General features: G+C 43.0%; 1 protein-coding gene across 20 annotated transcripts in view; it reads right to left on the reverse strand.

Annotated features, from left to right (window-relative positions):
• TENM3 (teneurin transmembrane protein 3) overlaps window positions 1–12,274 on the reverse strand; it is a 1,708,801-nt gene that overhangs the window by 390,660 nt on the left and 1,305,867 nt on the right. For all 20 annotated transcript variants that reach the window (XM_068278748.1, XM_068278756.1, XM_068278759.1 and 17 more), the window contains one exon: window positions 11,678–11,915. In XM_068278748.1, coding sequence (XP_068134849.1) covers window positions 11,678–11,915 — 238 coding nt within the window. The remainder of the gene's footprint in view (window positions 1–11,677; window positions 11,916–12,274) is intronic.

The following is a 12,274-nucleotide window of genomic DNA, read 5'->3' on the forward strand; positions in this document are numbered from 1 at the left end:
TAGCGAATAGCTATGGGCAGCCTGGCCCTTGTACTACTTCCGGGTTGCAACTACCTGCAATAGTACGCATGCCCTGGGCCGGCAATGCGCGTCCTTGATTGTGCGCCTGTGGCCAGGCACACTTCGTGACATTGTGCTCATGCACAGAGCGTGCCTGGCCACAGGTGCACAATCAAGCATGCGTACTACTGTGGGTCATTGCGACCCAGAAGTAGTACAGGGCCAGGCTGCCCATTGCTTTGCAGCGAGCAGTTCGCCAAACTGCTGACTACGTCAATATTAATGGGTCGATCACCTAATTCTAATGTCTAATTGGGCAAAAATTGTATAGTTTATGGTCAGCTTTAGTTCTCTAATATGTACAGCAAGTGTTTTTATAATGTGCTAAAATGTTTCTCTGATCAATAATCCTATGTACTGGCCTTTTTCATTTAATGCCTAGTACACGCCATATGATTTTCTGTAAGATTTACCTGCCAGATAGATAATTTCCAACATGTTGGAAATGTATCTATCTAACCATCTATCTCCCGAGCAATTAGGCATTGTTGTACTCAGCAGGAGATAACCAGAAGACAATGCACCAGAGATAATGACTCTACAAGTACTTTACAGAAAATAATCTAATTACAGAAAATCTTAAGCCCCATCTACACGATACGATTCTTTGTGTGATTCCATTACGATTCTATTTACGATCTGATTAAATCCGACATGTCCGATCGGGATTCGATTTGATTCAATTCGATTTGCCATTGTTTTGCAATGGCAAATCGAATTGAATCGAATCGAATCCCGATCGGACATATCAGAAAATGTAACAGAAAACTCTAATAGAAAATTATATGGTGTGTACTAGGCTTATTTTAAGATACAAGTCTGTCACTTCTATGCAGAGCCGGGACAAGGTCCTCCAGCACCCAAGGCTAAGACACCAAATTGCGCCCCCATCCCTCCAACCCCAGCCGTCACACACTGATTGCTATTAGACTAAGAGGCACCACAGGGCCCCCAACACCCTAATCTCTAGTTATCTGGCTTGCAGTCACTGCCATGTATCCCCTTTTCTTATTTCTCTCTGCTTTAAACACAATAGGGGAATGATAGTTGAGTGAGTTGTGCGCCCCCTCCTACACTGCGCCCTGAGGCTGGAGCCTCTCTCGCCTCTGCCTCGGCCCGGCCCTGCTTCTATGGAACACAGTAAAAATGGTTCCTAGCTGATCTGTACTCCAATACTCAGCATTGAAGTGTTGCTAGCAATCTGCACAGGGATGATAAGTGCAAAGAGAAGCCTGGCAGGGGACCGAAAATTATGGAATTCCTAAATATAAATATTATCAAACAGAAACCTGTTTTACTTTGTCATTGCTAAGCCTTTCTATTACGTTATGTTCATCCCCACCCCTTTCATAGAACAGAACAAGCTGCTCAGCAGAGAGATAAGGCAATTAGACAAGACAAATGTACATTGCACTTTTCTCTCTAACTTCTCTCCAACTTTTTGCAGCTCTCCTGCTATGAGCAACATCCCCCTACTATTCCTTTTGCGGTCCCCTATTGCAGGGCTTTTCAACCTGTGGTACGCGTACCACCTGTGGTACTTTGCTTTTTGGCCAGGTGGTACACTCCAAGTTTGACTGCCACTTTATTGCCTGCCTGCTGCCTTGTCCTGGTCCCTTCCTGTCTCCACAAAGTTTGGCTACCCGTTGCTCACCCCTCACTGTGCTGCCCTGCAAAATAATTCAAACCTCAGATCAGCAGTGAGAAGACAGCCAGGTGAATGGTGCACAGTGATGGTGGGTATACTTCAAATACAGGAAGTGACATCACTGCTTACTTCCTGTAATTGAAGTATACGTACCGTCACTGCACCATTCACCTTGTTATCTCTTCACTGCGGGCAGGCTACTACTGATCTGAGGTCTGAACTATTCCGTAGAGCAGCACAGCAAGGAGTGAGTAACTGGGAACTGAACTTTGTGGTGAGTCACTGCCCAGCTCTCTGGTGGTGGTGGGGGGAGGCTACCTATACTGAAGCAGGGAAGGGATTGAGGAACTGGAAAGGCTACCTTGATTGGCAATCTGCAGCCTAGCAATCTAATTTTAGTCCTTTTTCCCACCAATGCCTCCTGCTATTCCCCTCCCACATGCCCCCCCTTTTCTTAAAGTGAATCTGTAAGAAAAAAGTGCCCCTGGGTGGTACTTCCCTCTGTATCTTAAAAAGGCTTCCCCCTCCCTCCTCAGTAGAGGGGATCCAGCGCTGGGCCCCCACGAAGTTCTCCTTGTTGACGTGAGCGGATGCGCAGTAGCAGGCAGCTCTCCGCTTGACATTTTTCAGGTGATAAAAGTGGTACAATTAGTGAGAAGGTTGAAAAGCCCTGCCCTATTGCATTCATGTAGTGCAGTGATATAGAGATCCCTTGGGCAGCAGCTCCCTATTTCCACACGTTGCTCCTTATTTGCTACCTCTATATTCCATTTGCAGCAAACCCTCTTCCATGTCAAGCGCCCCTTGGTCATCTACCGCCCAGGCCCAAGGCCCAAGGCCCGGGACTTTGTGGCCTTCTCAGAAATTCAGCATTGCTTGAAAACACTACCATTTTATCCTGACCCCTGAATTTTGTATGCTGTCATTTCTTTCTCTACCAGTTGCTCACTATTAAAGTATTGTTATCATTTTACTACCCCAACTATATTGGCATTATGATAAATTTATCTATCTAGAGAACATTACTCAAAAGGATTCATCAAAATGACAACATCTTTGAAAAGACGAATGACAAACATAATAAAGTATAATAAAGGATGCCGGGGTCCGTAAACACAGTCACTACAGGCAAGTTGGTAAATTACTCAAGATATTCATGACACATCTCTGCACATCATTAGAAGTTATCACAGCTGTCAGCTGTAGCGCACGCACACACGTATATGTGCCTAAAGAAGCAGAGATGGGTATCTTCATGTCCGTGACATTTACATATTTTTATTTTTATCTGAATCTGTTAAAATGACAGCTGGGGAGAAAGTCACAATGACCTAAATTGGATTAAAGCCGAAAATCACAGAGTATATCTAAGTTCAGTAATTGATGGAGGTAAAGGATATTAGCATATAAAAAGGGTGTTTTGTATTTCGCCTTGTAGTTTAGCTTGGCAATGAAAGATCAATCATATCCAATGTAAAAAAAACACATAAATAAAAATACTTTAGCAGAAAGGGATGCTGCCATCTATAAAGCATTTAATTCATCCAGGTAAATGTGGATCCCGATGAAAGATAACGTAGTTTCAGTGGAACATCTTTTAGTGTTAGAAGATGTTTTGTCACTACTACTAGCGACTTCTTCTGTTTAAATGAGGTGAACAAAATACCCAGACATTTGTAGACCAGATAGTACGTATACAAGATTTTGCACATTCTTTACCCCTCCTCTGGATTGCCCTTCCACAACACATCCGTCACTCTCCAACCTATTTTACCTTTAAACACCTTCTGAAAGCTCACCTTTTCTGACAAGCATGCGCTCTACCATAGGCCACTTCCCCTTTGTCCTAAGGCCAAGTTGCACTCCTACTAGATATCCTAAAATACATGACCTCTAGGTATGTTTATTGTAAACTACCCCACCTCTTGTTTCCCCCCATTCCTTTAGATTGTAAGCTCACAAGAGCAAGGCTCTCTCCTTTTGTGTCTTGCAATTCTATATATATTTTATTCACCCTGTTACTCTTGTCACTGTAATTAACAATTCTGTATTTTGTATCGATTCTGTATTTTGTATATTGTTATGCACCATTGTCTATATTATTCTGTACCCCATGTTCGTGTCTCACTTTTTACAAAGCCACAGAATATGTTGACGCATTATAAATCAATAATAGTAATAATAATAATACATACAAATATAGTACAGATACATATGATGTTCAGTCATAAAACAATGATGGGGTACAGATAATACACACTTGAGCAGGTCAACTAATGAATTGTACACAGAGGGGTAAAAATGTACTCACATTACACAGCAATAGTAAAAACACACCAGTAGAGGGAGCCCTGACCAATCCAGATTACGTTCTTAGGCTACAGTCATACCGCGTGTGTGGAGGTGCATTACATTGGACAATATAATTGCATTACTAACTAAAATTATTTTTCACCATAGTCATTTTTGCATCGAAAATGCCATTTCCAATTTTGAAACAATATTCGTGAAAATACATTGTATTTTCACAACATGGTCAAAGGAAACACATTTTTCACAGACAAACATTTGCAAAAAGAATATCTGCATTTTTGACCATCACTGGTTATGAATTTTCTAAGATAATATACAGTTTATCTGTAAGGGGTCACAGGAATGTACAGTAAAACCCCCATTATCCAAAACTACATTAACCAAACTTCTCAAACAACCAGAAACAAAATCCTGGCCCTGCAGGATGCATACAGTAAATCTAATTTTACTCTTCTTTATAAAGCAATAAACCTCTGTTACATTTTAAATAGACACTGAAGCAAAAAAAATAAAAAAAATGATATAATGATTTGTATGTGTAGTACAGCTAAGAAATAAAACATTAGGAGCAGAAACACAAGTCTAATATTGTTTCCAGTACAGGAAGAGTTGAGAAACTCCAGTTGTTATCTATGCAAAAGAGCTATTGAGCTCCACGACTTTCAAAGTTGCAGAGAACTCTGTCTTCTGAAGCTTGTTATCTCAACTGTCAGTCACTGTATTTTCTTTTCTCTCCAAAGTACAGATCAATAGTTCACTGCGCTGCTCTGTAAAATCATTTAGAATTCTGAGTAGCGTGTAAACTATAATATAGAATATTGTCTTTGATACTAATGTTCTAGTAATTATCTGTGCTGCACAACCAATTCATTATATCATAATTTTTTTTTTTCGCTTCAGTGTCTCTTTAAGTTTGTCCTTTGTCCTAAATTGTTTTTTAATTACTGTATTTCAACATCAATACAGAGTTTATGATAAGTATACAGTGTGGGGTATAGTCCTGGTTTTTAGCTAGGTCTATTTTTAACAGTGACACTCAACCAACCAGAACCTGCATTTATCCGGCATCAGCCAATCCCTGTTGGTGCCAGATGACAGGAGTTTTACTGTACTAATAATAAAATCAAGTTTATGGGGCGATTCAGAGAGGTGACTGCGGCCGGCTGAGCATGATGTTGACTGCTGGGATCCACTGCGCCCCACATCGAGATGAATGGCAGCGTTCATCACAGTGTGTTTCCTGTCGTGTGCCACTGTTCATGCTGTAGTTGATTCTAGTATTGGATGTGCTCGTGATTCCATGTCCCCCTTGGGGCTCAAAACGCAATGATGAAACACCAGGAACCGATGCCACGCACTTTTATGCTATACTGTTTTTGGTAGCAGAAAAGCAAAGCGTTTAACATCGGTCAAGCAAGCCGCTGGTAGCCGACTGTCTGAACCGGCCCTTAAGAGCAGTAGCAATAGGGGGTGCAGAGGTTGCAATCGCACCGGGGGACCTTTGGGCCAGAGGGGCCCTCCTTCAACCGCAGTATTAGCTCTTTATTGGTCCTGTGCTGGTAATAATCACCTCTATAAATTCTTTGAATAGTGATAATCATTAACAAACTGTAACCTCGCCTTCTTCTTGCACCTTTGATACTGTGGTTGTCCTTAGCAGGTGTTGGTGCGCCGTATAATTTTTATGTATAGAGCATTGGGGAGGGGGGGGGGGGATGTAAAACTTGCACTGGGACCCAGATGTCCAGTGGCGTAGCTAAGGAGCTGTGGACCCCTATGCAAGTCTATACGTGACAATTGATACAGCACACCAAAACCTGCCAATGGCAACTACAGTGTCAGAGGTGCAAGAAGGGAATGGGGAGCAGTTTGTTAATAAATACCACTATTGAAAGTATCTATAGAAGTCAGTAGAGTTCAGCATTGAGGGATGGGACAGTCACAGCACCCATGTATAGCAGAAGGTGTGCCCAAGCTAACACTGTTTCGAGCAATCAAGCTCTTTGTCAGTTTTTATCAACTTGACAAAGAGCTTGATTGCTCGAAACAGCGGTCTGTCGTTGTACCTTCTGCTTTATTTGAGGTAACCAATAAAGAAGCTTTAACTACAGCGGTGGTGCCTGCACGACTTGATTCCTGTATCTATAGAAGTCATTAATATGAGCACAGGACCAATAGAGAGCTAATACTGCACTTGAGGGAGGGCCCTTTGGGACCCCTGTGGTTCAAGGGCCCCGATGTGGTCGCAACCTCTACAACCCCTATTGCTACGCCCCTGCAGAGGTCCTAAGCTACGACACTGCTTAGGAGAAAAGTTAGCCATACATGGTTTAATGACACTACTCTGGGACAAACTATTGATCACTCCCAAATCAAAAATCAATCAGGAAAGTGATGATGGATTCTGCTACCTTGTCCAGCAGAAATAGCGCTACACCACTCAGCGCAGTACAAAGTCACACGCCTGTCACTCCCCAACAATGTGACAAGAATGTAACAATTCCAGGCCATGCACGGTAAAGGTATGAAGCTTTGAAGCAGCCCATGTCTAGACTTTTATACCAGATAACAGGAATGTTTTCACGCAAGGACATAACCTTCTGAGCTGTCCTCTGTGCACAATGGAATCACAAGATTGGTCAAGTTTGGATTTCTATAGCCAACGATCTCATTAGCCATTCTGTACGTTTATAATGTATATAGACACAAAGCACAGCTATGCAAGAGCGGCTCCTTTTTCATGATTGTATAAAAGCAAAGATGGAAATAGATCAGACCTGGCACTTTGTCACTGCAGGCTACCAGAATCCTCCTACAAGGTCACAGCACTTGCCACGGCCTATCAGGCGTGGCCCTTGTATTGTCACTGATGTATTGTATCAGTGATTGTTGTGGGAAGCTGCTGTTCCTATACACCCGTATCCTGCAGCATAAGCTTTATGATTCATCCACCAGCATTAGCTTGTAAAATGTGTTCAAATAAAATGTTTAGATCAGCACATGTGACTAATTATAAAGAATGGTGCACGGAGGTACTGCTTTATGCAAATGCGCCTTACATCTCCAGCAGGATATTAGCAAGCCCAGAAAACATTTAACCAGCTAATGATTTCCTATGCTGCCGTATGATTTACACCTGCTTTTCCCTTTTTTTCCCCCTGTAAGCAGTTAATGACCTGTCGATATTTGTATTTGTCAAATCCCAATCCTTAGCACTGCTATGAATATTCAGCCTGATGCGGAACAGGAGAAAAAATATCCGACTTTTTAACTTCATCAGAAATGTGGAGTTGACAGCGGTGATTTGCAGCGTTGATTAATCATTCAGCTAGTGCTAATTAATAGGGGATATTTAGCGCTGTGCTAATAAGTCACACAATAAATCGTTGTATACCATGTCAGAACTGATGTGAAGACAGACGAGACGGCTTCCATTAGTGCGCCAAGATTTCAACAGACACAGAGAGGAGACATAACAGGAAGCACTACAATGACACTGGATAGAGCATAACACTTCAGTGCTAAATAAGGGTCTATTCATACTACACAGTATTTTTGAAATACTTCTTCCCTTTATAATAAAGTTCAGTAAACCCAAACAATGCAGAACACCACACTTCAGCACCCAAGCTAGTGGACAGGTCACGGGGCTTGTAGTTAGTGTTGGGCGAACAGTGTGCGCCACTGTTCGGGTTCTGCAGAACATCACCCTGTTCGGGTGATGTTCGAGTTCGGCCGAAATTCCCTCCGCTAGCGCTCCCCCCTCTGCCCGCTTCCCCATACAAAAGTTTCAGGAAGTACCGGTCCGGTGGTAGTGGGTGGCTGGCAGTGGGCGGCACTGTGAAGTGAGTGACTGAGGAGGAGGAGTCCGGAGAGTGACGCGTTGAGGGAGGCCGGGCAGCGGGCGGTTCAGCAGTAGTACGGTACTACTGCTGAACCGCCCGCTGCCCGGCCTCCCTCAACGCGTCACTCTCCGGACTCCTCCTCCTCAGTCACTCACTTCACAGTGCCGCCCACTGCCAGCCACCCACTACCACCGGACCGGTACTTCCTGAAACTTTTGTATGGGGAAGCGGGCAGAGGGGGGAGCGCTAGCGGAGGGGGTGGGGGGAATTTCCGACCCCCCCCCCCCGCGATCGGGGCATGCTCCCCCCTTATGCCTGCGACCCCATAGGGCCCCCAAAAGCGGGATGTTTGGGGAGTTCGGGGTTCGGCCCGAACATGCCGAACATTGCGGCCATGTTCGGCGAACTTTCCCGAACCCGAACATCCAGGTGTTCGCCCAACACTACTTGTAGTTCATAATGCACTTTACTCAGTGTAATTTTCTTTCTTAAAGGAATACTATCGATTCACATATTTTTTTCAATTGACACAGGAATTGTTTGGGAAGTGCTGCTAAGTACTGGTGTATACATTTCAGTAACAACTTCATTCTTTACTGTTAGCAAAATACTTTCAAACTTTACTGACACCAAAACTGACTGAGAGGGGAAATTCCCCTCACACTTGATCAGTGTAGCTCTGTGTGTGACAGAGAGAGAGAGAGCTCCTAACAGCTGCAGCTCCTGTGTCCTGGGTTTCTGACTGACTGTCTGAAGAGAGAAGAGGAAATGTAACTAATTGTCACAGCTTTTCATACTGTTTTTGCTTTCAGAGTTTGATATGTTTGATATTTGCTTTCTGTAGTCTGATATGCAACTCTGGCTGTGCATTGAAGCAGACACCCCTTCTGCAATTGATTTGTCCCAATATAGTGAAATCCTACCCTCAATAAATTACAGCTTTTGCCTCTGATATTTAACATGAGAAGTAGGAAAATGTTTACACAGCCACTTAGACATTATTTGCACACTGTCATTTTAGAACACTTGGGTATCGATAGTATTCCTTTAAAGCCAATGTCAATTGAAATAAAAAAAAAAAAAAAAAAAAAAAAAAAAAAAGCAGATACTCACCTAAGGAGAGGGAAGGCTCTGGGTCTTACAAAGCCTTCCCGTTCCTCTCATGGTCCCCACAGGAGGCTTTGAAAGTCTTCGGGAGACTGAGTGCTACTGAAGACAGGCAGCTCCGTACTGCGCATGCGTGAGAGCATGAGAGAGTACACTTGCACATGTGCAGTGTGGAGCGGACCATCTTCTGGAGCATTGGGGCTCCGGAAGACTTCTGAAGCCCCCTGCTACGGCACAGAGCAGTATTTGACCGATCGGTGAAATACTGCTAACGGGGGTGACAGCTCTGGAACCAAGGGGCCGTGAGAGGAAAAGGAAGGCTCTATAGCACCAAGAGCCTTCCCTCTCTATAGGTAAGTATGTTTGGTTTTTTTTCAGATGGCACTCACTTTAAAACAGAAGGTATTTGCTATAATTCATCTTTAAGTGAGCAACAATGGTTTCCCACAATGCATCACTGCTGAATATGCAAATCATTTTTTTATGACCCTGAAGCCAGACTCACATCCCAAACGGCTGGTGTATAGCAAGCCTATAGCTTATAAATGTACAGAACCACATCAGCCCAGCATGCAGACAGCCTGTTTCAGACTTTTTGATGCTCAGCAGTGCATGGCAGGGAATGATATAGCTCCATCCACTGGGTTCTGGGTTTGATATGGCTCTTAGTGGTTCTGGGCTGCTTATACTACTGTGTTTCACGTTTCACATGATTCTCATGCTTCCTCCTTCCAAGCTGGAAGTGTGGCGCGGATCTCCCTGTGACACTGTCCATTAGCTTGGGTGCTGAAGTGTGGTTTTCGCCGTTATTTGGGTTTCCAAAAAATACAGGATCCCAAACCCAAACACAAGCACTGCTTCAAACATAAATTAGGGACCCTACCAGCCACAAAAAGGATAGCAGTAGGGAAATCCTTATTATAGCACTCATAATGTCTGCAGCACTTTTTTGATAGATGTTTGCTTTAATCCTAAAATATACTGGTAGTGTCCTCACAAGTGGCACAATAATATTACCAAGAAACTGCACAACGCAGCTACAACTATAGTTAATAGTGTGCTTCATGTGAGGTGACGACATTATTTTGTTTCTGTGTTGCTAAGTGGAAAGCTTCTAGATACTCGTACCTGTTAAAAGTAAGTGCCCCACTATTTGCCTCACATATCTACCACACCCGAGGTACTGTAGCTGGGACAGGTTGGAAAGCACTATATGTGAGGGAGCTATTGGACTGGCCATTAATGCCTGGCATACAGCTGCCTTCAGCCAACGATGGTTATCCCCTATAATGTTTGCACGATGACTGAATAAAGAGTCTGTTTGATGGTAAGTGCCCTGGACTTTCTCTTCATATTTGTGAATGTCAGGTAGGTTGTCTTCATTTGAATAATATGTTCGAAAGAAAGCAGTACATTTATGGAGATGCAATTTTACTTTTTAGTCATATGTATTAATTTGCTTTGATGCCACTGCAATTTCTATAGTCAGGGTAGGCAATCCCTTCATTCAGTGCATGCCTAAAATTCTGCTAACACTCAGGCACTAGTTTCATTAAATGCTTTCGTTGCTGGCGACCTTTCATTGCGCTCAGACACTTCCTCTCTAGCAATATTTCACTTTGCAGCAGTGTGCCGTTTACATTATTAGTCATATTCTAAGCAGAGGATTTCTGAAGTATCTTTCAGTGGGATTACTTAACAGGAAATCAGCCCTGTGTAGCGTAATATCTTTCTCTAAAGTCAAAGCTTTATCATACATATCTTCATGTCTTATAACCTCCTATGATCATACAAATGATATTTATAGCTTCAGTTCACACAGAATTATTATAATTTGTTTCCTTTGTGACACTGACTGGCTGAGAATCACACACACAGAAAAACCCAGACTACCAGCAGCTGCAGGACTGCAAGCTTTCCATTGTTGTACAGGGCACAGCTGGCTAACTTAAAGCTTGTGGGCAAGAGGAGACGGCCAAGACTTTATTTTGTAAAACAGTCACAGAACATGGTCTGGGGATAAACAGCAGGGCCAGCTGCCTTTTTGAAAGTCTTGGTGGCATAGACCCAACACACTGTCTATTGTCTTGCCAGTTTTATTGCCATCAGAAGGTTTCTATATCACTAAAACACAACTCAAGGAAAAATGACATGGTTATTGTAGTTTTGGACAGTCTAAGAAGGGGTTAAACCCTCTTTTGTATTTTTATTGCTTGTCTGTGTGCGCCTTTCAGGGCCGCAATCAGAAATTTTGGGGCCCGTCAGTGGAGTCATAGTAGTCCCTCCCCCCCCCTCCCCCCGATGGCAGCCCTTGCTCCTTTGCAAGACTTTTCATGACTTCCTGTTCTGACTGAAAAAGGGGAAATCGCTACAAGACTAATAGAGACAACAAGTTTTTATTGCTTTCCCTCATTTCCTGTCCAGAGGACTACCAGTTATTATACTGAAGCTATAAAGCTTCAGGGAGGTCCCAGGGACAGGAAGTGAGGTAAAACTTTCATTAGTGTACACTGACTGCAATAAAACCATCAATTAGTTTCAAAAGCATTTCCATTTTATTAAAAATGAAAATAACATTTAAAAAAAGACCAAAAAAAAAAAACAATGCATTATGGAGTACATACTTTTTTTTTACTAATAGCATCCTAGACAGGACCTTTGAACCAGAAGTTATGACCCTGGCACATGCAGTCCAAGTGCTTACCTGCTCTCCAGTGGCACATTACTGCCAAGGACCCAGCTGTCCTGCAGCTGGACGGACTCAGGTGTGGTTTGCAGCTCGGCGGGCAGCGCAGCCGGCGGGGCCGGACTTTGGTTCCTCCTATGCGTCAGAGAATTGCGGTTGAGGGATGTGATGGACGGCTGATTTGCTGCGGGGTGCTGCTTGTGAGAAGGTGGTAAAGGCTGCAAGGTAGACTGGCCTTGATTGTTTGGCGATTGCTCTGTGAAGCAGAAAGGAAAGAAAACATTCAATAGCATCAGTGAGCCGAAATTAATCCGCCAGCCAACTATTAATTATGAAAAAAAAATATCATTTATACTGGAGGGCCTTAAATGACATTCCCACTGTGATAAATCTACCTTGGGCACCCAATGTTCTAATTAACATTAAACAGATGGTAAACTGGCGTTAGGCACTTTATATTGGATTTAACATTTGTTAGCACATTTCTGAATAGTCTCTGACAGATAGCAATTGTGCTTTTTTCTTTAAATAAACACTTTTGATAAAATAATAATATAATAAAGAAAACATGAAAATCCAAGCTGGCAATTTTTTTCTCAGATCATGCAAGTTCTT

This window comes from Hyperolius riggenbachi, chromosome 1 (genome assembly GCF_040937935.1).
Source record: "Hyperolius riggenbachi isolate aHypRig1 chromosome 1, aHypRig1.pri, whole genome shotgun sequence".
Lineage (NCBI taxonomy): Eukaryota > Metazoa > Chordata > Amphibia > Anura > Hyperoliidae > Hyperolius > Hyperolius riggenbachi.